The sequence below is a fragment of the Hypanus sabinus genome, chromosome 13, assembly GCF_030144855.1.
Source record: "Hypanus sabinus isolate sHypSab1 chromosome 13, sHypSab1.hap1, whole genome shotgun sequence".
Lineage (NCBI taxonomy): Eukaryota > Metazoa > Chordata > Chondrichthyes > Myliobatiformes > Dasyatidae > Hypanus > Hypanus sabinus.
In genome coordinates, this window is record NC_082718.1 from 48,681,499 (window position 1) to 48,709,204 (window position 27,706).

Below are 27,706 nucleotides of genomic sequence, written 5' to 3' on the forward strand. Positions count from 1 at the left end.
CAATATACCAGTACCTTTCATCTCAGTATGCATCTCATAGACAACTTGTCATCTCCCAACCAAAAGAGACCACAAGTATTCATGGTGCTTAATCTACTCCTGACCAACAGAGGCCACTATATGCCCACAGTGACCTGAAGTCCACTATTATTAGAAATTATGAAAAGTTACACAAAACTTCTCTATTGAAAAGCACCAAGGCCTATTTAATGAGAATGATCAGGAAAGCCAGAAGCTAATTAATTAAGAATGTGTGGTGTGTCTGGATTGAAAATTTTACCACACCTTATCGAAAATAAAACAAGCCTGTAGTCATTTGAAGGATGAGGTCCTACAGATAGCTTAGGATTTAAAAACAGGTGGTGAGTGAAAAGAGCACAAGATACCAGTAATAAGCTAATAAACATAATAAGCAGGGACTTTCAGCACAGTCAAAAGCAGTAGTTTAAATATTCAAGGCCCCTCCTTCCGAGAAGCAAGGAAGGACAGAAAAGTGGGCAAGCCCCAGTGAAAGGAACACTTTGAGGAATCTCTTCACTGACCCAGAATTTTGGTTGCAGCCATCTTTCTCTTGGCTCTACAGTACAAATCTGCACTCATTTTACAGTGAACTATTGACCAACAAGAGGTTGAAAAGGGCTATGACAATGAAAGGGAACAAGGAGCAGATTGTTACCCTGCTGAGGCTCTAAACTTTGGTGGAGAGAAACTTTCTGATATAAGTTCATAGCTTCATCTTCCTGGTCTGGGAGGGGTCATAGATTAGAGTTAGATTAGCTTTATTTGTCATATGTACATCAAAACATACCGTGAAATGTACAGTGAAGTGAGATATCAAGTGGGCACCTCACAGATGTCAAACTTGCGACAAACTCAAAAAAGAAGATATCATCCTGATATGGGATGTCATTCTACATTCTATCAAATGGACTGTCATCACTAAAACTGTCATCAACCTTTTCCTCTTGTTGGTCAAGGAGGTGCTTCCAAAATTGACAATCTGTGATTACATTGAATCTTAAAAACCTTATCAAACAAAATTAGGGGCAGGAAGTGAGGCCAATAACTCTCTTGTCACACATACCATATGCTGATTTTAGAGAGAATGTCCTTACATGAATACCAAAGATTTAGAGACAATCTTCACCTCATACTCAGGACACACAAATGGAGTCATTGCTATTTAGCCAAAAAATATTTATGATAAATTTTCTTTGAAGTCTTTGTTATACATGTTGATTGCAAATCTCACGTGTGACCTTGTCTAATACTGACAGCTCTGGTTTTTGATTTTGCATGAGTTGAATATTCAGCTATATTTTGCTAACAGGCTACAGCATCCTAAACCATATATACCCTCCAAGTCCAAATTAAGTCAAATTAAGAAGTCAGATATGTTCTTACTTACGATTGGACAATTTGTGTTACAGGTTTTAGCAACACACTGCACTTCATGAAGCCCTGTGATGACGTCCTTTGTGTTGGTACAGGAACATTCCTTACAAGATTCCTCCCAAGTTCTCCCAACCAGGTAGGCAACATCATTATGAACACAAACCTGTTCAGGAAAAGCAACAAATGCCATGTATCTTAATAACCTTGGAACATAAGAAGCGAAGAAACAACAGAAGTATTCCGCCATCTGGCCCATTGTGCCTGTTTCATCATTCAGTAAGATCGTAGCTGATCTGGTTGTAGGCTCAGCTGCACCGAACTGCCTTTTCCCCATAACATTTAATTCCCTTGCTACTCAAACCACTACCTAACTGTATCAAAAATATATTTAATATGTTAGCCTCTTCTGCTTTCTTGGGCATAGAATTCCACACATTTACTACTACCTGGGAAAAACAGCTTCTCTACATTTCCATCCTAAATGTACTTCCCTAAGTCTTGAGGCTCTGTCCTCCAGTTCTAATCTCACTTACCAGAGAAAATAACTTTCCTACCTCTATCTTATCTATCCCTTTCATGATCTTATATGTTTCTAAAAGATCCCCTCTCATTCTGACTTTCAGCAAGTATAGTCCCATGTGACTCAAGTTTCCCCTCATGGGCTAATCCCTCATCTCCGGAATAAACCTAGTGAACCTCTTCTGCATTGCCTCCAAAGTCAGCATATCTTTCCTCAATTAGGAAGAATGGAACTGCATGCAATACTTGAGGTATGTCCTCACCCGTCTCCTGTACAATTGTAACATAGACTCCCTACTCATAAATTCACTCACTCTGGCAATGAAGGTCAGCATTGCATCTACTTTCCTGATAGCCTGTTGTAAACTGCAAATCAGCCTTTTTAAATTCATGCACAAGCAATCACAAGTCCCTCTGCGCAGCAGCATGCGGCAATCTTTCATGATTTAAATAATAATCTGATCTTCTATTTTTCCTTCCCAAAGTGGTGACCACACATCTATCAATGCCGTTCTCCATCTGCCAGATCCTTGCCCAATCACTTAACCTGTCTATATCTCTCAGCAGACTTTCTGTATCCACTGTACAAGTTGCTTTCCTGACTTAATTTAGTGTCATTAGCAAACTTAAATATGCTACCCTCAGACTCTCTTCTAGATTGTTAATATCCATCATGAACATTTACAAGCGCAGCACCAACCACTGTGGTACTCTGCTACCGAATAACTGTCAACCAGAGAAACACCCATTTATCCAACTCTCTGCTATTTATTGGTTAACTGATCCTTTATCTATGCTAATACATTATCCTCAAGTCTGTGTATCCTTAGCTTATCATCAAGTCTTTCATGCAGTACCTTATCTGGGAATCCAAATATACCACATCCTCCTGTTCTCCCCATCCATCCTACTCATTATATCCTCAAAGAACTCTCATAAGTTTGTGAAACAGGACATGCCTTTCATAAATCCATGCAGTATCCGCCTAGTAGAATTATTTCTATTCAGATATCTAGCTATTTTTTCCTTAATGATAGCTTTAAGTATTTTCCCCACTACAGGTATTAAGACTTACTGGCCTAATGTTACCAACCTTTTGATTACGCCCTTTTTTAAACAGTGACGTGACATTCACTGTTTTCTAACCGTCCAGGTACTGTCCAGAGTTCAGAGACTTTTGGTAAATTATTTCAAATGGAATTATAACTTCATCCATTTATTTCATTTTCCTGGGATGCACCCCATCAGGACCAGGGACTCTTCTACTTTTAGGTCTAGTAGTTTGCTTATTACTAACTCTTCAGTGACAGCAATTGCATCAAGGTCAAGGTCTCTTGGCATGTTGGATATGTGCTCCTTCACCATGAAGGCTGGCACAAAAAAGTAATTCAAGGTTAGCCATTTTCACATTACCCAATATTAATTGAGTCCTGACCAAGGGTCACGGCCCGAAACATCGACATTGCTTCTCCCTACAGATGCTGCCTAGCCTGCTGTGTTCTACCAGCATTTTGTGTGTGTTGTTGACCTAATATTAATTCCTCCTTCTCACCTTCCAAGGCACTTACATACACTTGAGCCACCCTTCTCTGCTTTATATTATTATAAAAACTTTAACTCTTGTTTCTATATTTTGTGCTAGAGTAACATGTAATACATAGGCACAGTAATATCTCAGCTCAAGATGGTTTAATCCAATATTTCACTATTAAGTTGGCAACGGTCTCTATTGAAGAAGTGCATGGGTCGAGCTTAAGCCCACAGCCTTCTAACTCTCTGTTATCCTGACCCACAGTTGACACGTAGAGAATATCTCTGCAGTGACCTACATTTCAGATGATCCAATGCTACCAGTAATACTCATTCAATATAATGTTACCATAACATGCAGTAAATTTTATCTCTTCACAATATATCTCATGGTGACATGCACATTATTAACTGATGGTAATAATCTCAGAGTCCCCTCACAGTTGCATTGCCACTTCACAAAAATTGGACCCCTTGTGCCCACACACCTCTCAAAGTCACACAACCCTACAGCCATCCTGCCACACAGTCATAAAACCTTCACATTCACACTGTCCTACAGTCAGTCCACCCTACAGTCATAACTCCATAGCAACATACCCTCTCCATTCACATCCCTCTAGGTCATAATACACCCACACCGTCACAACCCTCACGGTTACACCTGTCTAGAGACATCCCATTCCATTGAAGCTATCAAGAGCCTCATCTCCAAAGTCACACCCACTCATGGTAACATCCCTTTATAGAGTGACTTCCAGACAGGTTATTTTTTTCTCTATTCACTTTGATGAGTAACTTGAGGGGATCAATAAGTGGGTAGGGGTTGGGGTCATGGGTTTGCAGGAGCTGTCAGGAGATACACAGGTGAATAACTTCAGTGTATTTAGTACATGATACACACTGCACTGCATAATAATAACCTGCCTTATTATAGTAGGTTATTACCACATAAGAAGCTGTTTAAGAACAGCTTTTTCCTCTCCGTCATCAGATTTCTGAATGGATAATGAACAAGCCCACGATCACTATTTTCGCACTACTTATTTAATTTATTTTTTGATACATTTCTTACTGTAATTTATAGTATTTTTATATATTGCACTGCTGCAAAGCTACATTTCATGGCATATGCAAGTGATAATAAACCAAATTCTGATTCTGATCCAGTGGGAGTAGCTCCCTGTCAGAATAAGCTACTCTCACAGTATTATCCCCACTGAATAAGCACTACTGGAGAATCAGAATCAGGTTTACTATCACTGGCATATGTCATGAAATTTGTTGTTTTGCTGCTGCAGTACAATGCAATGCATAACAATGAAGAAAAGCTGTAAATTACAGTAAGTGTATGTAAAAGAGTTAAATTAAATAAGTAGTGCAAAAAAAAGTAGTGAGGTAGTGTTCATGTGTTCAATGCCCATTCAGAAATCTGTGGCGAGAGGGGAAGAAGCTGTTCTTGAATCCTTCAGTGTGTTCCTGAGGAGTCCAGTGCCCACGATGGAGCTGACAGAGTTTACAACTTTCTGCAGGTTACTTTGATCCTGTGCAGTGCCCCTCCCTCCCCCATACAAGACAGTTATGCAGCCAGTTAGAATTCTCTACGTGGTACGTCATTAGAAATTTGTGGCAGGCTTTGGCGACATACCATTCAATCTCTTAAAGGTACATTTGCCTGAAAGTATCACCAGTAAGATACCCATTTGGCTCAACATGCAGAAGCTGCATTCAGGAAGTAGCATACAGCTTCAGTTACCTCATTAGGTTCACAGTAGGACGTAGTACAGTTGCAATCGTTGATCACTGACTTGACTGAATATCCAACAGGGCAGCTCACAATTTGATTACTACAACTGCAAGCACATTCGTATCTGTCGCAACATTTTGTTTCTACTCTTCTCAATTCACGATGTGGTGGACATCTTATAGGTCGGCTCGTACACGCAGCCCTTTTGCAGACTGAGAAGAATAGAACATTTGGATTAGAAGTTATCAGCTACTTCCATTCAAACACTGTGATCCTCAAATGTTTGCAACTCAGTGTCACTCGTACAGTAAATGGAATGATTTAAGGCGGGGTTTACAGTACCTCAATTGGACCAATTTTGTCCAGGCCTGAAGTTAGGATATAGATTTTTTGTTTCCTACAGGAAAACAAAACTGACTTGCAGGCTAGCAATGCTGAACAGATGTAATCACCTCTCCCAATTTTCCAATCTATCATTGTTGTATGTGGCTTCTTCAGGCTTATTAACAAAGGGCAAAGCCATACTGAGCATTTCCACATTTAATTCCTGTCCGACTACAAGTCAGTGAATCTCTGGACAAACCATGTTGCTTTAGATCCAAAGGGGTGACATGAGGAAGGGCACATTGGCATCTTATCATCTGATTGGCACAGGGTAGCATAGCATATTACCACAGACTAGTGGTAACTGGCCTCTTGAAAAACATGCTTTTATGGGATTGGTTTATTTTGTATTGTTTGAGGAGTTCAATTTTCTTAGTACAAATTTAAGCGAAATTTTCAACATATTCAGACACAAAAAGAAAAATCCACCAAGATGACTGTCTTAAATTGACTTCTGATGCAGTGTAAAATATTGATCTTGGCAAAAGAAGTTTTTAGTGGAATTGTCTCATAGAAGCTTACTAAGATTGACCCTTTCCAAGCTGTCATTAGCAGACCAATGGCGATTTGTTGCTCTCTGAGCAGTAATCGGCTGTATATGGGAAAGTACAACAGTGAGATACAATCCTAATAATGTCCTGGAACTTTGCAAATCAAGAAAGAGGTCAGAAGGCTTTCTGAAACATCAATATTTTGACAGCAGTGAAGGAACTAAAAGGAAGGGCAGAGTCATATAGCTGGTAGAGTTACCAGCTCACATTCCAACAACCTGGGTTCAGTCCTGACCACTGGTTAGTTTGTGTGGAGCTCGCCGGTTCTCCCTTTAAGTCCATGGCTTTTCTCCATGTGCTCCAGTTACCTGTGATCCTTGGTGTGTAGGTGAGTGGTAATTGTTGGCCGATGAGGGGGTTGATCCTGGTAATGAGGGGAGAATAAGTGGAACTAGCATAGGATTGATGCAATAGGATGCTTCAAGGTCAAAGTAAATTTATTATCAAAGTACATAAATGTCACTGTATACTGCCCTGAGATTCGTATTCTTGCAGGCATTTACATGATAATAAAGAAATGCAATAGAATTTATGAAAAACATACATAAAGAGTGACAAGCAATGTGCAAAAAACAGATTGTGCAAATAAATAATATAAAATAACAAATAATATTATATACAGTATATCATTCTGATAGCATGAGTTGTAGAGTCCTTGAATGTGAGTTCTGTGAAATCAGTTCAGAGTTGAGGTGAGTGAAGTTATCCATGCTGTTTCAGGAGTCTGATGTACTTTGGTGTTCTTGGTGATCTCTTGTACTTTCATGGGTTGCCAGTCCTGAACACCACTGACTTAGCCCTCAGCAGCCTGTGAATCTCTTGTTTCATCCAAGATTTCTGGTTGGTAAAGACTGAATGACTTTGTGGGGACACACTCATCCACAAGTTTCTTTGAAAAGCATTGTAGCAGGTCAAAAGGCCTCTTTCTCTACGATCTTTTTGAAAACTCTAGCAAGTTTTCACCTAAAACTGTTGTGCCGGTCCATTTTATAGGAATCACAGAGTGAAAAAGAGTATGTTTGGTCATTGGATTACAGCTAGTGATCACCATTAGTTTGGTTAATGGAAGGAAAGAGGCCAGTCATTCTCCACTGGTCTCTCAGTCATTCAGCAACATAATACAGTCAGGCACACATGATGATTTCACAGGAAGCAGACATATAGAATCTACATTCTGTGTATTGTTCCAACCATGTTCCATCTAACCAGGGCTATGAGTTAAATGCAGGCGGATAAAGCTGGTTCACTGAGCAACACAGTCAGCATGGGTGCATTGGGATGAAGGGCCTTTTTCAATGCCGTATGTCTCTATAACCAGCCAAGAGCCACAATTTTCTGATTTAGAACCTTTGGGCAAGTTCAAAAGATGGCAATCCACAAATAGGATCAAAATTGAGTGCTAAAAATACACCTCCAAACTGTTAGGCTTATTAGCACAGCAATCAATTAGTGCCTGCTTTACCCTTCGGCAAATAACTTTCTGTAATTTTCAGCCACCCAGGTGGAGCAGTAGTTCGCCATGAGAAAATATGGATGTGAAGTTCACAAATACTTGCAAGGCCAGCCGACTATCTACCCTGCCCTGTTAACAGCAATATGTGCTGCCTTCGCTGATAACAGTGAGAAGTGTAAAAGGGTGTGAAATACTCCCACAATGTTTTCTTTGCTTAGGAGCATGTATTCAATAAGTGGAAACTATAGTCATTTCTCTGAAATACAGCAGATACCTCTGAATTATCTACTTGTGTTCAAATACATGTCACATATAGAAAAGAAACCTATGGAATATTGGAAGGCCTACATAGAGTGGACATGGGGAGGATGTTTCCTATATTGGAGGAGTCTAGGACCATGGGCATGGCCTCATGATACAAAGACATCTCTTTAGAACAAATATGAGGAGGGATTTCTTTAGTGAAAGTGTGGTGAACCTGTGGAATTCATTGTCAGACAGCTGTGGAGGCCAAGTCATTAATTATAAAGGATGTCATAGGTTATGGGGAGAAGGCAGGAGAATGGGGTTTGAGAGGGCAAATAAATTGACCATGATGGAATGGCGAAGCAGACTCAATGGGCTGAATGGCCTACTTCTGCTCCTATGACTTATGGCTTTTGGCTCCGTGGTTAAACATAAATGGCAAATACGATACATCACACTGACTTGCAAACTGCTAATTTTCAGGCCACTGCATGTCAAAAATGAGCAGAAAAACAGAAGTAAACATTTCTTTCCTATGCCTCACTCTTCTGATGCAATCAAACAGAAAGCAACACCAAAGCTGTTTATGCTGTGACTCCATGTGATGCCAAGTGCATCAACCCCACTGTCACTAAGAATGAAAGATCAGTTTACTAGCGAGTTACAAACTTCCACAATAACTCACCACATTCGTAAATTGCCCTGCATTCGCCCGGATTTTTTAGCGAAAGTGAGCTTCCATCCTCACAGTCTGGGATAGGTTGTAAATCGCAGGATTGAAAATCACAAACTACAGAAATGAAGAGTATTGATTATTAGAGTAAGGTGACATTCCGCTAAACTTTAAGTAAGCATGCACAAAGCTCGAAGCATCAAACTAAAAGCATTATCATTCATCAGCAAAATATGTTGCTTTTAAATTTATTTCACATGACACTGACATGTACCAACATGTAACTAAAGATTTCCTTCTATGCTGGAGGAACTCAGCAGGTCAGACAGAGGAATAAAGAGTCAATGTTTAGGCCAAGACCCTCATCAGAACATTCTATGTTCCTTTGGAAGGCAGCAAAATTCAAACTGAAATTACACAGAAGCTGTTTCACCCACGATTTTCCTCCAGTAGATTGTTAGTTGCTCCAGATTCCAGCATCTACAATCTCTTGTGTCTCCAAATTCAAATACGATACTTTAGTATCCAAAAGCATAGCTTGAAATCCCCTTTCCTTTTGCTCTGTACTTGTTTAAACCTGTAAATCTTAGTGTCTTCCATTTGAAGTAAGGCCATCAACCTGAAATACTATCACTGTTTCTCTCACTATGCTCTACCGCCAGAAAAAGTGGGATCTCCTGGTAGCCACTCATTTCAATCCTATGTCCCATTCCCATTCCGACATGTCAGTCCATAGCCTTGTCTGCTGCTGCAAAGTGGCCACACTCAGGGTGGAAGATGGACACCTGATATTCTGTCTCCAACCTGATGGCATGGACATCAGTTACTTGAACTTCCGGTAATTGCCCCCCACTTCACCTTTCTCATTCCTTTTTCTCTCTTACACCTTATTCCCTTACCTGTGCATCACCTTCTTCCGGTGCTTCTTCCGCTTTCCTCTGTTCCATGGTCTTCGGTCCTGTCTTATCAGATTCCCTCTTCTCCAGCCCTTTATCATTTTCACCAATTAACTCCCAACTCTTTACTTCACTGTCTCCCCCCTCCTAATTTCACCTATCACCTACCATCTTGTACTTCTTCCTCCCCTCGCCCCACCCTCTACCTCTGACTTCCTCCCACCCTTTCCAGACCTGATGAAGGGTCTCAGCCTGAAATGTCAACTATTTAATTAATCTCTTCCATGGATGCGGCCTGGTCTGCTGAGTTCTTCCAGCATTTTGTATGTGTTGCTTTGGATTTTAAGTATCTGCAGATTTTCTTGTGCTTGTGCAACAGTTGCCTAAGCCAATAACCATTTCCTGTCAGTTTCTGTTTTATTTCAGGTTATCTTATTCTGCTTTTGTGCTTAAAAAAATCACTTCATTCCTGTTATTGAATGAACTACTTTGTAAGGATGTGCCTGCCTAAATTCCCGTAAACCATAACACAATGAGGGTGATTTCTTTTGAATTCTGAGGGTAAAATGGAAATGGAACAACTCACACACGTTATCATGGCAATAAGGGGCCGGTGAGAGGGTGCAGTTACTGTTACATCCTGTAATAGTCTGGTGCTTGAATGAAACTGCTGTTTCAATTCATATCTTTTATAAATGAATAAACTATAACGATGTCACATCTAAGATTTAACTACAAATCTTCACGTAAACTTCCTTTACACAACAACATTTTTGCATTGATATAGAGCGATTATCATTCCAAGCTGTAGCAAGATGTTTTGGAAAAACTTTAAACAAAATTGATATATTAGGACTAGTGACGTTCATCAAAGCTGTAGGTTTTAAGGAGCAACTTGATGGAAGCGATAATGATTTAGAATTAATGGTGTTCAGGACTATATAATGGGAGCGTAAAACTTAGAAATATGCATGTGGGTAGAACTGGAAGTGGTCGTAATGTCAGATGGCTACATAGTGTACAGATAAAGAACCTAGACATAGGCAATAAATGTAACAATTTTCATTTGAAATGAGGAACTTCAAAGTACAAACACACCACACAAAGTATTTTTAACAAAATATACACGCCAGGTTGTGAGAGTAAATTGTACTTCCCTTCATACTCTAAGCATTCATTGTTCAACATCACAACATCATGCCAGCAGTACAACTTGTTAAATAATCCAGAAAATAGCATCCATTTAAGTGAAGTATTTTTGTATTTAACTCAATGAGGGGAAAAATCCTTTCACTTAGTGGTAAACGAAGTAAAAACATATATAAAAGAAATTTTTGCACCAATTTCTTACACAAATAGAAACCAAAGTGCTCTATTTTTTGCAGAAATCATAAAGCATGAATGCATTCTGAATATTACAGTCAAGTGCCAGGAATATTTATACGTACTGCATTCATACTGTGGACAACATTCATCCGTGACCCGTCTTAACACTGGACTTTCACAGGGGCCGCACGTGGGTACTAGAGAGGGGAAGAGAAAAAAATATATTAGACCAAGCCTTTTTGTTTTGGAAATTATGCATAAATTTTGAAAAAGTAACACACGCATTATGCTGGAGGAACTCAGAAGGTCAGGCAGCATCAATAGAAATGAATAAGCAGTTGACACTTTGGACTGAGAATCTTCTTCAGGACTGGTAAGAAAGGGGGAAGACTCCAGAATAAAAAAGTGGGGAGGAGAACCCTAACACTGTTAATGCACCAGGATAGTGGGATGAGATTGGATGTTCAGGAAATGGAGGAGTTGCAGGTGAAGGCAGCATCAGTTGTGGAGGAAGGGAACCCCAGTTCTTTGAAGGAGAACATCTTTGATGTCCTGGAATGGGAAGCCATATCCTGGGGACAGATGCGGGAGAGGTGAATTTTTTTGAAGAATCAGTTACATGCATTATACCGTCATAATTTATAGTTCTGTTAACTCATACAAGGATGAGTTTGGAATATTAGAGTAAGCGTTCATGCTGACAAGGTGAGGCTGCTGATGGTGTGGAGTTTCAGTGTTCAAACTTTAAAAGAGGATTTCAGGTGTTAAAATATACAGCAACGTGAAGATTAGATGTTCAGATTACTCACTGATCCAGCAGTCATTTTAACAAACTTGTTAAAATATACCTCCATGTTAATGGTATTAATGACTTTCCAAGTAAGTTAGAAAATAATTGGAAATCACTGTTCCAATAATACTCATTTTATTGAGAAACTGCAACCCTGAAAAAGCTGCATATTTTAAGTAGAGCTATGTTCCCTCGCAGGGACGGGGTGGAGATACATCTCTACCGAAGGAAGTGTAAGGTGCTCTTTCCCTCCACACACGGTCATATGAGCAGCTGGTACATATCACAACTGACCACTGATGTCAGGCAGAGTATAGATAATGGCCGGGGTTACCAGTGTTGTAAAGACACTGCCCAGAAGAAGGCAATGGCAAACCACTTCTGAAAAAATACTTGCCAAGAGTAATCATGGTCATGGTGTTACGAATGTGCCACAACTCTGAGGGGCCGAAGGGTACAAAGCAGCCCCCTCCTTCCTGAGCATCGCAAGATCGCTATTAATTCAGGTCTGGGACCCAGGAAATGAGAAAGAGACACCCAGAATCCTCAAGGTTTGGAATGTGTCCTTGACTCCGAAAGACAAAGCTACGGATAATGGCCATTGTCTCTTGGAGACAGAATTGTGTATTGAGTACTGTACTATTCATTGAAGCCCTCGGGGAATGAACAGAGTGGGCTGGTTGAGGGATTGCATCATCCCAGCCTGATTGACATCTGAGACCCCGTGAGTGAGGATAAAAGGGGGTCTGGGGAACAACCCCTTTAGACGCACCAGGAAAAACGCTAGAAATCCCGTGACAGCATTTACTAGTGACAGCCGGTGGGACTCGCGTGCGTCCTTTTCCTTTGCCTAGGATTTGGCGGGCTTCCACGGAACGGCTTAGCTAAAGGACCGACTACAAAAACGGAACTCTCGAAGGATCGACATCATAAAAAGGAAAAGCTGGCAAGTTTTAAAAATCTGTCTCTTGACTCCAATCAAAGGCTGCAGCCCAAATGAATGAAGTGACTTTGATATTTCCATAGGACAATACATTATCCCCTCAACAACGATAGAGCTTATTTCTTATTGATTATTATTATACCCGCACCTTTTGATCTAGTATTGATGACGTATAGTATCTGTATGTTTGCATTGATATTATTTTTGTGTACTTTTACCAATAAATACTGTTAAAATAGTACCATCAGACTTCAATGGACCTCTCTATCTTTGCTGGTAAGTGACCCAGTTATGGGGTACGTAACAATGGAAAGACCATGATTACCCACGTCATACAACACGGCACATAATGAATGAACGAATGCTCCCCTAGCAAAGAAGATAATGCAAAACAACTAATTCATTCACTCAAATGCCCAGAGATTTCTAATGCAGCTGACAGCTGTTTTTCACCTGTGATAGATGGGCAGGGTCGGCTCGTGCAGTTGATCTGTCTGTTTTCTAAGCACATGCACAGCTGGCACGGATCATGTTGTGGTATCCATGTATCCAAATACTACAAAATAAAGCACATTAGAGATATGTTAAAGGTTTTCCATTGGTCCGTGTAATGACATTTTTGCTCAAGCTATTGTTTTTCCTGTCATAAAAATGTCAAAACAAGGTATTCTTCACAACACACACAAAATGCTGATGGAACTCAACAGGCCAGGAAACATCCACAGGGGGAAGAGAGCAGTCTACATTTTGGGCTGAGGAACTGCAAAAGAAGAGGGCAGAAGCCAGAATAAAAAGGTGGTGGGGGAAGAGAGACAAGCTGGCAGATGATAGCTGAGATCAGATGGGTGTGTGGTGCAATGGTTTGAGAAGCTGGGCAGAGACAGGTGTAAGAGGCAAAGGTCTGAAGAAGGAGGAAACTGATAGGAGAGAGCACTGGAATAAAGAGAAGGAGGTGGGGCAACCAGAGGGAGGTGAAGGGCATCTCATGTATGCATGATAGTGGAAGAGAAGAAGTGAGAGGGGCACAAAATGAGGGAAAATAAAGAAGATGGACAGAACAGGAGGAACCAGAATTTAGAGAAATTGATGTTCATGCCATGAGGTTGGAGATTACTAAGGCAGAAGATGATGTTTTGATCCTGCCTCTATTCTGTCAATCTGTTATATATTTGATTAAGGTCATTCTTCTAAACTCAAAGGAACACAGACCCAAACTATCCTGTCTTGACTCATCATCTGAAGACTTATCCTGATGAATCTCCATTCGACTGCCCCTAATGCTATCATATCCTTTTTTAGGTAAGGGGATCAAAACTGTGCACAGGGGTCCAGAACATAAACATGAAAAATTCTGTAGACACTGGACACCCAAAGCAACACACACAAAATGCTGGAGAAACTCAACATATCAGGCAGCATCTACTGAAATGAATAAACAATTGATGTTTTGGGCCATAACCAACTCCCCCAATACATCGCTAATAAAATTTCCATTGTGTTAAATTTCAACCCTTTTTCAATAATTGCCAACATGCCACTTGCCTTCTTAACCACTTGACAGATCTGCCCGTTAGTTTTGTGTGATTCATTCTCCAGAATGCCTAGGTACCTTTGAACTTTATCTATTTGCATTCTGTTTCCATTTAGATAATAATCTGCCTTTTGTCTCCTTTTACAATAGTGCATGATCTCACACTGCCCCACACTACACTGCACTTGCCAAGTTTACAGCTGGTCACTCAAACCATGGACTTCAGCACAGTCCGAGCCTCCGCGCCTGTGCAGTGTTGTGCAGGAGTACACAATAGCATGCTAAAGGCAGACGTCAGAAGGATATCAGGGAAGTCTATGGCAGGACGCAGGTTTCCACTAACTTGCGGCCTAATGGCCCATTGTGGATTACTGTGTTTCATGAAGTCACCACCCAGGTAGAGCTTCAAGATGTGCGTGCAGGGAAATACTCATGCAACCATGGGAATGCTATCAGAGGCAAAACCCAAAGCATGAGCTAGGTTGAAGGTGAATCTGTTCATGAATCTCCTCCGGGTTGCACAAATCCATCAAGTTAACCTTGGGTAACTTCAGGTTAAAATTGCCACATTATGAATAGTGTTGAGAAGTGCCATATTCAATACCTCTGATCTGAGGTTTCCAAAGACTGCATTAGTTTTATTTGCTTCCACAAAAACACGAGCATCTTAATTTTACTTCCTGTGGTCACACTTGTACCTGATGATGAACTTGCTGCTCATCCAAGCACTGAGTGCAGACGTTGTCAGTGACACATTTCCCTTCCAATAGCAGTTTGCTCCTTGGACAGAAGCAGCCTTCATTTGGAGAGCCCAGGCAATGTGTAGCGTTGGGGTTTGCAATCTTTTCGCAGTGCTGGATGCAGTCTACCCCGCAAGGTTCATACACAAAGGAGTCGGGGCAATAGATGGCTAAAAAGAAGAGGGGAAAAGAAAGATGGTGATGGATAAAATCAAAATGTACTATAAGTTGCATCAATTGGATATCAATTTAGTTGCCAAATCAGTTCTAATTTGGTTGCTAGTGTAGATGTGCATATATGGTAAAATCATGTCAGTGACACACTAGAGTATATGCATCTAATGTATCTAGAGAGCAGGATTTTCACAGTGTGGTGTGGTGGCACAGTCATTAGAAACACTGCTAATTCTGTATCTGCTCCACTGTTCTATAGAGCTGGATTCAATCCTGACCTTGGGTGCAGCCTACTTTGCATGTTCTGGGAAGGGATGGAGAGAGAGAGAGAGTGAGAGAGTGAGAGAGAGTGAGAGAGAGAGAGAGAGAGAGAATGGGACTGATGGAATTTCACTGCTGGGAGTTGGCAGGGATCTGATAGTTTGAATGGCCTCCCTTTTATATTGTGATAAATATGCCAAACAAAACAAGATGCCGATTTAACACCAGTAATGATAAAGGAGCTCAAACTTGCAACTCTGCGTAGCTGAACACAGACATTAGTCAGTAGCTCAAGGTCTTCACAGAAAGTTGCCCTAAAAATGCAGACCATGTATTGTTCAGTCCAATGTTGATGCCTAATCTCAGTGAATTACAATATAAAGAGCAGGACAACGTTGTGTGTACATGACTACACCAAGGGAGGAATTACTGATGTAGCACTTTGTCACTTCTTGGGTTAACCAATGGTATTGGACGTTTTGGCCTGGGTAAAAGGGAGCTGCTATTCTCTCTTTATATGCCACTCATAATTTTATAAAATTTTAGTAGGTCTCCCCTCAGCTCATGCACTTCATCTTAAAAAGGAAGAATTAAAGGGCAAGTGAGAAAGATTCAAAGGGTATAACTAAATAAATAAAAGTGAAGATGCATCCATGCGAGCAAAAGGAGAAGATAGAAACTTTCAGTTCCTCAGGCTCACTTCTCCAAGCAATGAGACAATAACTAATCTTTATTTATCATCTTCTCTATATTCTCTGACACTCTTAAAAAACAAAGATTGGTCAATCCCCTTCTTGAATGCTCCAATTATTTTATCATCCACCATCTTTTGCAGAAAGGATTCCAAATTTAATTTTCTCTTTACTTGCTAATATACTTTCTGATTTCACTCCCAGGTGGTCACTGTAGTAAATGTTTCCACTGGATTCTCCCACCTTTGGAATTTGTTTGTCTTTAATCAAGTTTACAGATAATGTTGACTCCATGTACTTTTTTTATATGTGGAAACCCCTTGCTTCGTATCATTGCCGCCTACTGGTATATTGTTCCTAATGTGTAGGTAGTGGTAGAATGTGAATCTACCACTGGTAGTGGTAGTGGCTGATGAGGATCTGGAAATATAAAACATGAGATTATTTTGGGGTAAAATTGGGTCGTTGATAGCTGATGTTAACTTTAAAGTTTAAAAATTAACTTTATTTGCAACATGTACATTGAGACGTAGAGTGAATTAGGCCATTTTGTGTCGTTAAATCAGCGAAGATTTGCTGGGCAGCTTTCAAGTGTTGCCACATTCTACCGCCAATATGGCATGGTCACAACTCACTAACCCCAACCATATGTCTTTGTAATGTAGGTGGAAACCAGAGCACTCAGAGGAAACCCGTGCAGCCGTGGGAAATAACTCGTTACAGCCAGAGGCAGGAATCGAACCCCCATCAGTTGGCAACTGTAATGAATTGCACTACCGCTACACTGTCATTCCACCCACACGGAGGGCCGAGAGGCCTGTTTCTCTCTATGGCGCTGTGCTGTCAGATCTCCTGTGAGGGCGCTGAGAAAGAGGGACTAAATGCACAAAGTGATTACTCACGGCAAAAACTCTCTGACCTCCATCTGACACAGATGCCCTGAAGTCTGCACCTGAAGCTATATGCAGAAATGGAGCTGCACACTTCACCGCCATCACAAGCCTTTTCCTGGCAGAGTCTGAGGTATGGCTGTGGGTCAACAGCATTGCGGCATTGCTCAAATACCGAGGAGAGGAGAATGTTACACTGATCTCCTGTCGACACACATTCATGGACCATCGGCACTTCTTCAGTACAATGCTGCAATGATGGTTCCTCCAGAATCCACTCATTTACAAATGAGAGTTCACTTTCAGCAATAGATCCATCTCGAAGTTCAAAGTCATTTAACTGATTGTTGTCACATGTTCCTGAAAATAAAGAAAAAAACAGGTAATGGGGTGGGTGGTTGATGTTAACATGTTCTCTGGCAAGAACTTATAACTACAAGAGACCCTGAACGTACTATATACCAAGGTACAGAATAAGATGTGTATAAGTCAGGGATCACCCCCAAAATAAAATGAGTAACTCAAGCAAATCACCATGAAATATATGGATGATTTTATTATTTTGTTGTTCACTAAATACTTTTATCATTCTTCTTCAGGTGGCTTCTTCAGTTTGTCATTTACTCTCTGTTGTCATCCACCCAAACACAGAACTATCTTTGTCTTTTCTCTCTGTTGTCCCTCACTCAAGTACTGAACTATTCTTGCTATTTCCTGCCCACTAGGGTGTCACAGTGGCGTAGTGGTTAGCGCAATGCTTTACAGTTCCAGTGACCCAGGTTCAAATCCTGCTGCTGCCTGTAAGGAGTGTGTGTTTCCTCCGGATGCTCCGGTTTCCTACTACATTTCAAAGACATAAGGTTGCTAGGTTAATTGCTCATGATTAGGCTAGGAGTAAATCAGGGGTTGCTGGGTGGCATGGCTCAAAGTGCCAGAAGAACCTATTACATGCTGTAGCTCAATAGATAAAGTAATTAATTAACCGTTCTTATCACCTGGTGTAGGTCTAATTTGTCTTGCTTTCTCTCTCAAGACATGCTGCTTACCCTTCTGTTTTTATTTCCTATACGGAAGGTTAAGTTAACCTAAGCTTCACTTGTCACAGGTACATTGAGATCTGCAGGGAAATGCATCATTTGCATCAAATCAGATCAACAAGGATTGTGCTGGGCAGCTCACAGGCGCCAACGAAGAATGCCCACAAATCACTCACCCTAACCAAATGCTCTTGGAATGTCAAAGGAAATCGGGGCACTCAGAGGAAACCCACACAGTTACGGGGAGAACGTACAAACTCCTTACAGACAGTGGTAAGAATTGAACCCCAACCTTACAGCTAGTGCTGTAAAATGTTGTGCTAACTATTGTACTACCACGCTTTGCAGTATCATGGAGTGGCCAACAGACTGCTCAAAGAGCATTAGAAAACATCTTAAAAAGGGAAGAGATGAAGAAGCAGAGTCCTTTAGGGGCACAGTTCCAATAGAAGCGTTGCTACAAGCCACAGAGAAATGAAAATCACAGGTGGTATTTTCCAATCTACTTGCTATCCCAGTTAAGGAAATAAAATAAAGCACTTAATTAAATTCAATACATTTGGCACAACTCAAAAATAGCACTTCGGAACTGTTTAATCTCCATTAGGTGGACTCTTGCTGTCTTTGCAGCTGCTGAGCTTTTGTTCCATGACTTGTTCCGTTGGAAACAGCATTCGGTTCACACGAGGTTTCTTCCCCTTAGGACTACTGGCTCATCTCATACTCAATTCCATAAATGGGTAACAGAATGGCAACAGTGGAGATCTGGGATGCACGGACACGTGATTATAGAGAGGTACAAACATGAGATCTATGAGAGACTCATAGAGGGGTGGAGTCAAAATCAGGTTTAATGTCACTGGCATATGTTGTGAAACTTGTTAAATTTGCGGCAGCAGTACAATACAATACATGATAACAGAGGAAAAAAATGTGAATTACAGTAGTTAAATAATTAGTGCAAAAAAACAGGAAATAAAAATTATGGGTTCAATGACCATTCAGAAATCAGATGGCCAAGGGGGGGGGAAGAAGCTGTTCCTGAATCACTAAGTGTGTGCCTTCAGACCTCTGTACCTCCTTCCTAATGGCAGCAATGAGAAGAGGGCTTGTCCTGGGTGGTGGGGGTCTTTAATGATTGACTTCTATTAATTAACTACTATTAAAATATGTAAAGCATATATAAAAATACAGGTTATCAAACCCCTCAAGGTCCTTATCATTACTGATGATTTCTCCAGTAAGAAAAAAAGCAGGCCTAAAAGAAAATTCCTTCCATTTCCCATTTTACGTTACAAACTATCCACATTCATTTCTTTCAGTGACTCTTGCATGGTACATGCATCATACAGAATGTTCAGTCTAGCTGGAATCATTCAACCCACTTATGCTAGAAACCCAAGACTACTTTTTGCATCAAGAGCCACTTTTCACAACACGCACAGACCAGAAAATGAAGAATAAACTATTCATTATGTGTTGTCATGATCTTCAAGCAGAAGCTTTTACTATAATACAGATAGATTCAGGTTCATACCAGGAGCAAACAAGCTAAACATTGTCGTATTATCCTGATTGCAAGATAATATAGCAGCAAATGTTGAAAGACACCTGCTTACAATGAAGTCCCACGCATAATATAAATAAGTCCTATGTATTTTCATATCAAAAATAAGTTAATCAAATTTATAATGATATTTCATACAATGAGTTCACCTATGCAATGGAATGAAATTGATTACATGACATGGAGTCAACGTTAAACCCAGGCCTTCTCTCCTTGGAGGACTCTTAACCACTCCTAATTGATCTCATAAGTGCTTACAACAGATATGTCTAACACACCTGAATAGCTTGACATCACATGCCAACCAGAAAACCCATGCACTGAGCAGACGTTTTAAAACCTTGGAGCTCTCTGCAATGGTTTTTGTGTAAAATTCTGATCATTGGTTAACAATAACTGCAACAATCCACCTGCTTCAAAAAGGTGATAATCATACCAGTTCTCAAGAAAAACAGGGTGAGCTGCCTCAGTGACAGCACCCAGTGGCACTCACATCAAGTCCTTTGAGAGGTTGGTCATGGCTAGAATCAACTCCTGCCTGAGCAAGGACCTAGGCTTGCTGCGATTTGCCAATAGGTCTACAGAGATGCAATCTCACTGGTCTCCACTCAGCCTTGGATCACCTGGACAATAGCAATACCTATGTCAGGCTGCTGTTTATTGATTACAGCTTAGCATTCAACATCAGCATATCCTCAGTTCTAATCAACAAGCTCCAAAACCTGAGCCTCTGGACCTCTCTATGCTCCTGAATCCTTGACTTCCTGACCATGAGACCACAGTTAGAGCAGATCAGAAATGACGTCTTCTCCTCATGGACATTCAACAAGGGTGCACCTCAAGAATGCATGCTTAGCCCACTGCTCTATTCTCTGTACACCCGTGATTGTGTGCTTAGTCACAGGTCAAACAGCAGCTATTGTTATGGTCCGGTCTGGAGCCCGTGTTCCGGGTCTTGATCCGGTCCGCAGGTTCCGGACTCTGGGTCTTGTAGCCATCCCTCTTTTCACCCTTAAGCCCGAATAGGATCATCTTGGCTTAAGGAGGCGCACCTGATGGCTATCGGCTAGCAGGTGTATATAAGGGGCTCTGGGACTGAGTCTAGTTGGGGGGTTGTTCTGTTTTTGCCTTTCTATCCTATTTTGACCTGGTTGTCCTGTTCTGAGCTGTGTGTCATGTTTGTCCTGGCTTAGAGTACCCACTGTTAATCAACTAGTTCTGTAAGTCTGTTCTTGTAGTCACCCTGGACTGAGCTCCTTTCTGATCTCTTACCTCTGTTGGGTAAGCCTGGCTGGACTGTTGTTGTCCAGTGGAGGACTCTGACCCTTTGCTACCCCTTGCTTCTGATGGCTGGTGCCCTGCATCCTGCTCAGGTGCCCTGTGACCTGCCCAGGCCCTTGTCTTCCTGCCTGGGAGGCTGGGCCCTGCCCAGGAGTTATGTGGCCTGCCCAAGGGACTATCCTCCCAGCATTTCTTGTCCCATGGAACCATCCTCTAGCCTAGCCAAGATGCTGCCTTTCCATGAACTCCAGGATCCTGCCTTGCCTAAACTATCTCTGAACCCCAGGATCACCTTTGCTTCCCATGGTCTCCCCATCTTGTTCTATCCTTTAGTTGTTCCTGTCCTGCCCTGGTATTTCAGTGCCTGCGTCCTGCACTTGGGTCCAGCCTCATGTCCCCTTGTGACATCTATAAATTTGCCAAAAACATAACTATTGTTATTAGAATTTCAGTGGGTATTAATGAGGCATACAGGAGTGAGATAGATCAGCTGGTTGAGTGGTGTCACCACAACAACAACAACCTTGCACTTAACATTGGTCTGACCAAAAAATTGATTGTGGACTTCGGGAAGGGGAAGTCTTTGTCAAGGTATCAGTAGCGGTAAGGTTGAGCAGCTGCAAATTCCTGAGAGTCAGCATCTCTGAAAACATATCCTGGGTCCAACATATTGAAGCAATTATGATGAAGGCACAACAGTGACTGTATTTCATTTGGAATTTGAGGAGAGTTGATTTTGTCACAAAGACACAAATTTCCACAGATATGCCGCAGAGAGCATTCTTCCTGGTTGCATCACCATCTGGTATGGAGTTTGGGAAAAAACTGCAGAAAGTTATAAATTCAGCCAGCTCTATCATGGGCAGTAGCTGCCCCAGCATCAAGGACACTTTCAAAAGGTGATGCTTCAAAAAAAGTGACATCTATCATTAAGGATACCCATCACCCACAACATGCCCTCTTCCCATTGCTACCATCAAGGAGGAAGTACAAGATCCTGAAGACACACATTTGAAGTTTCATGAACAGCTTCTAACCCTCCACCACTGGATTTCTGAATGGACAATGAACCCATGAGCATTACCTTACTATGTTATTCCTCTCCTTTTACATTACTTTTTTGATAGTTTTTTTTATTATGTATTGCAATGAACTGAAACAGCAAATCAAATTTCACAACATATGCCAGTGGTATTTACCCTGATTCTGATTTGAAATCTCAACAAAAGTTGTCCATCCCACAAATTATAGTACTCACCACAAAGTCCAGATACTCGAGCAAAGAACAATGAAGGAGAAACCCAAAGCCCAAAAAGATTGCTCAGTGGACTGAAGATGAGAACTAATCCCAGATTAGGAATATTTGCTACAAAATTACTGGACCCATGGTCAGTAATATCCATATTTCCAATAGTTAATGGAGGATAGGCAGTTTTTCCATTGATTGTAACCTAGTGGAGAGGAATGGAGAATTAATTAAAATTCATGATACATCTAAGAGATACAATTTAAAAAGCCTTTCCATGTCAATCAAAGAGCATGATACTCAATTTGTAATTATTAGCTTACGAATTGGAAAAAAAGAAAAAAAATACATCGATCCTGCCCATGAGTAGAGGTGTTCTAAAGGGGTTGGCATTAGGATGGCTCCTTTTCAAGCTATATGTCAATGATCTGGATGACAGAATTGATAGCTCTGTGGCCAAGTTTGTGGATGATATGAAGATAGGTGGAGCCGCTGGTCATGTCGAGGAAGCAGGGAGTCTACAGAAAGATTTGGACAGATTAGGTGAGCGGGCAAAACTTTGCCAGGTGGAACACGGTGTAGAGAAGTGTATGGTTGTAAACTTCTTTAGAAGGAATAAAGCTGTGGATAATTTCTAAATTAAGAACAAATTCAAAAATCAGTCATGTCCAAGGACTTGGGAGTCCTAGTGCAGGATTCCTTTAAGGTGAACTTGCAGGTTGTGTTGGTAGTACAGAAAGCAAATGCATTGTTAACATTCATTTCAAGAGGGCTAGTATATAAAAGCAAGGATAGAATGTTGAGGCTTTAAAAGGCATTGATTAGTCAGATCGCACTTGGAATATAGTGAGTAGATTTGGGCTCTTTAACTCAGAATAGATGAGCAGACATTGGAGATGGTCCAGAGAAGGCTCACTATAATGATTCCAGGAAGGAAAGGGTTAACTTACGAGCACCAATGGCTCCAGGCCTGTACTCACCGGAGTTTATAAGAATGAAGGAAGATCTCATTGAATCTACTGCATAGTGAAAGGCCCGGATAGAGTGGACATGAAGAGGGTGTTTCCTATAGTGGGGGAGTGTGGGAGCAGGTAACACATGTTCAGAATGCAGGGACGGCATCTTAGAGCTGAGATGAGGAGGAATGTCTTTAGCCTGAGCTTGGAGAGTCTATAAAATTCACTGCCATGAACGGCTGTGGAGGTCAAATCATTGGGTATATTTAAAGCATAGATTGATAGGTTCTTGATTCGGAAGGGAGAAGGCCGGAGATTTGGGTTGAGGGAGATAATGAATCAGCCATGACTTATACAATAATATAAATCAGCCATGATAGAATAGCAGAGCAGATTGTTGAGCTGGGTAGACTAATTCTGCTCCTATTTCTTATGGTTTTATGGCCTAGTCCATCCACAAAATACACTTGTTCAGATGGATGTCCAGGTGACCTAAGCAAAATGACATACCGCAATAAAAATCTCATTGGTCTATCATGATGCACAGTGGCAGTGCTGGTAGAGTGGCAGTGCTTGACAACTTCACTGACCCAGGTTCCATCCTGACCTCCACTGTGTATGTGTTTCCTCTGGATACTCCAATCTCTTTCCACACCCCGCAGTTGCATAAGCTGGTAGACTAATTGGCCCATAGATAAATCGCTGCTAGTGTGAGTGCCAGTATTTTGAGGAGGAAGGAGAGATCATAGAGACTAGAAAACAGGACTAAAGTAGCATAGTTGTAAATGACTGGTTGATGTGGATGTAATGCACCACTAGGTCTGTTTCTATGCTGCATGTCTCTATTTCACATGATGTTTCTAAATATAACGTGGCAATAATTAGCAGAGATTTTACCTTAATCAAATGAGCACTTTCAAACTTTTATGTAGAACTCTGCTCAATATCTTAAAATCTAATTGTGGTTACTATTTCCAGCTGAGGTCCATGGAGGGCTAGTACCTTGGTGAGCAGGTTCATCATGTCCATTCCTGGGCAGCTCACTCACCTTTGGGCCCTGTCAGACACATAACTCCAAGTAGCCTTTTGCGTGTGTGATAGCAGCCACATCCTGGTACACTGCTTTAACAGGTGGGATAAACCAGATGCGGGTAGCTAGTAGGCTTCATATCCTAATGAGATAAGGGCATTCCTGTCCTAGCGGACAAAGTTATCTCTGGTGGACTTGGTGGATGAGATTAACAGTGAGATCTGGTGGCCGGGAAGGCAGTTCTTCAACACCTCACAAGAGCGAAGCGATTGGCAGGGCACAGAAGAAATTATGGCCATCCGCTGCAACCAAGGAAGACCCCAGTTGTGATGATTGCTTCTACCACTGAACCCGAACTTCTGAGGTTGAGAGAGTGAGACTGCCACAGTGCAATGGCTTTACCACTTTAAAAACTCTCCCACGCAGGTTTCTTTGTGCCTGTCATTGTTGGATACGATAGACAACAACCAATATTTTAAGGTCTGCCTGACCAGCAGCTGGCAAGAAAGTTCTTCCCTCAGGAATGACTAACTCTTTGTGGACAACCTCCATTGAGGTCAACAGCACAATGCTTTGCTCAGACAACAAATTCTGGAACATTTATACTGTTCCACATCACATTATTCAATCTGTAAAACGGTTGTATGTTAAAAAAATTTAACAGTGGCATCCTCATCTATTGAAAACAGAAATTCAATCAAAGTCAACATGTTCAGACTTACTGTCATATTTTCATACAGCAAAGTTGAACTGCTGTACTGCCTGATTTCAATTGCCTTGATGCAATTTCCTCTGGAAGCAACCTGACATGGACCCTTATGCAGAATTATTTTTGTATCTTGGTCTTCAATTTGTAGCAATACATATGAGCACCTTCCAGTTAATGAGAACTCGAGCCCATCAAAACTAGTAATCTCCGTCTGTGCCGTTATTGTGCAAAGACCTGTTAATAAAATAAGAAAACAAAGTCAAATTTGCTTTGCATAATATTTTTAGCACTGTGAGAACAATTGTTTATGCTTCACTTTAAGATCCTCTTATCTCATTTTAACAACATATCCTTTTTATTTCCATTTGTGTGTTTATCCAGCTTCTCCAGAACAATTAATCTCATTGTGGTGGAAATTTCAACATTTGACAAGTAGTGATGAATGTATAAATTTGGTTTAGACTTCCCCTGAAATGGAACAATTTCTGTGTCTGACATTTGAAATCCTTTCGTAATTTAAGATATGAAATTATGATAAAGTTTATTGGTAGGCCGGCCGGTGGTGTAGTGGTATCAGCGTAGGACGTTGAGGTCCTGTGTTCGAATCCAGCAGGGGCCCAACCTGGGCAGCAGCAGAATCTGCACAGAAGAAAGCCCCTGTATCTTGCCACAAAAACTCTAAACTACTATACTACTCATAGGGTTGCCATGAGTTAACAACTCAACAACATTCATCCAGAACAGCAATCAAACTTATTGGAAAATTTAGCACTATGGCGAAATATCAATCCCAATATGTTAAGACATGTGGCACCAGTTTAATTCAGAGTTAGAAGATTGGGTGTTCATGATCTGCAATAAATGAGTTACACAGTAACACTCAGTGGCTATTTTATTAGGTAGTTAACCTGTACACTTGCTCATTAATGCAAATATCTAATCCGCCCATCATGAGGCAGCAACTCAGTGCATAAAAACATGCAGACATGGTTGAAAGGGTCAGTTGTTGTTCATACCAACTATTAGAATGGGGAAGAAATATGATCTAAGTAACTTTGATCATGGAATGACTGTTGGTGCCAGATGGGCTGGATTGATTATCTCTGAAACTACTGATCTCCTGGGGTTTTCGTGCATAGCAGTCTCTAGACTTTACAGAGAATGGTGTGATAAACAAAACACTGGCTGGCAGGAAGGCAACAGTAACTCAAATAACCATGTATAATAACAGTGATGTGCAGAAGAGCACCTCTGAATGCACAACATGTTGAACATTTAAATGGACGGGCTACAATAGCAGAAGAACACAAAACATACACTCAGTAGCCGCTTTATTAGGTACCTCCCCGTAGCCACTTAGTGTATATTTCTTGATTGTGAGACTCAATTTTACATATATATTTTTAAGCCATATTTTTCTGAATCATGAATTATTTTTGACATGCAATCACTGTTTTATTTTGCTGCCAGGAAGAGGACTCATTTTGTGATAGTCAAACCCACCATGCCCATGACATACACATCAAATACCATTCCCTATCAGCAATTGGCCTGTAACTGACTATGCCTTGGTGACTCAAGTGCTCATCCAGATGCCCCTTTAATCTAATCTCCACAAGATTTGACAGGCATGACTCCCCACTTACAAAACCGTGCTGTCTTGAATCAGACCCTGTTACTTAAAATGTCCCTCAGAATCCTCTCCAGCAAACTACCCACCACCAACATCTGGCTCATTGGCCTGTAGTTTCCTGGCTTCTCTGCACAACTCTGTTTTTAAACAAATGTCCTATATAAGCCCCTCTTCAGTCCTCCAGAGCCTCATTGTGGCCAGAGGTGAAGCCAAAGTCTCTGAAAAGGCCTCTCCAATTTCTTCTCTAGCTTCCCACAAGGTCTGAGAATGCACCGTCAGGCACTAGGGATTTATGAAACCCAATGAGCTTTAAGGCCTTCAGTACCTCCTCCCTGCTCATTTGTTTGTGGTCCAAGACAACATAAATATTTCCCTTATTTTCCTAGCTTCTATTGTTTCTTCCACAGTAAAAACTGAAGAGAAACGTTTATTAAAAACTTCACCCATTTCCTTTGGCTACAAACACAGACAGCTATACCTTTTAATCTTAATGTACATATAGAATCTCTTGGGAGTTTGCCTCACTTTGCCTGCCAGATCCTTCGCATAAGGTTATTTTACCCTCCTAACCTCTCTCTCTTTCACCATCAAGAGATTCACTAGTTCCCAGTTGCTTATTTGCAGTATATACATCCCTCTTTTGCTGAATCAGAGCCTCAATATCTCTTATCAGCCAGGTTTCCTGAAAGCAGCCAGCCTTGCCCTTCACTGTAGGCCCTGAACTATTATACTTGTAAAGGTGTTCCCCTTAGCAGTTGCTCCTTTCCAGCAAACAATCTCGCCCAGTCAACCACTGCAAGATTCTGCTTAAATGGTCCAAAATTTGCTCTGCTTCTGTTCAGGATATTACCCCGTGAAGATGTCATAGCCCTCTCCATAACTATGTTAAAACAGATAAAATTAAGTTCAGAGTACTTCTGCCACTTGCCCCACCTCATTTTCCAGGAGGAGGTCCAGTAAAGCACTCTCTATATTGACTAAGGAAGCCTTCTTGGACACATTTCACAAATATTACTGATGAGCCTTACTGCCAGTCAATATCAGGAAAGTTAAAATCTCCCACTAATACATCTAGCTTTCATCTAGCTCCAATCTTACATATTTGCTCCTGCAATTTCTGCTGACTATTGGGAGGCCAATAGCAAATCCCATCAGAGTGTCTCCCCCCTTCTTCTTTCTCAGTTTCTACCCAAGTTGGCCTCACTGTGCGTCCTCCTGAAATATCCTCACTAAGCTCAACTGTTGTATCCTTTTTCATCAAGGAGCCAATTTACACTCTTATGTGATGTCACATTAACAACCTTACCCTCAATCAGGATCAGAATTGGGTAATTATCACTGATGTATATCATTATGAAATGTGTTGCTTTGAGGCAGCAATACAACACAGTACATAAAATGACCATAAATTACAGTAAGAATATGTAAAAAAATAAACACATAGTGCCAAAAAGAGAGCAAGATAGTGAGATAAGGTTTATGGACTGTTCAGATATCTGATGGCAA

General features: G+C 41.0%; 1 protein-coding gene across 1 annotated transcript in view; it reads right to left on the bottom strand.

The window, feature by feature from the left end:
• vwf (von Willebrand factor) overlaps nt 1-27,706 on the bottom strand; it is a 122,017-nt gene that overhangs the window by 25,389 nt on the left and 68,922 nt on the right. Inside the window, exons 35-43 of the mRNA XM_059987573.1 lie at nt 24,581-24,801; nt 21,885-22,077; nt 16,754-17,101; nt 14,683-14,894; nt 12,907-13,009; nt 10,843-10,917; nt 8,511-8,615; nt 5,201-5,403; nt 1,409-1,558 (exon numbers count right to left, since the gene is read on the bottom strand). Of these exons, the coding sequence (XP_059843556.1) occupies nt 1,409-1,558; nt 5,201-5,403; nt 8,511-8,615; nt 10,843-10,917; nt 12,907-13,009; nt 14,683-14,894; nt 16,754-17,101; nt 21,885-22,077; nt 24,581-24,801 (1,610 nt within the window). The remainder of the gene's footprint in view (nt 1-1,408; nt 1,559-5,200; nt 5,404-8,510; nt 8,616-10,842; nt 10,918-12,906; nt 13,010-14,682; nt 14,895-16,753; nt 17,102-21,884; nt 22,078-24,580; nt 24,802-27,706) is intronic.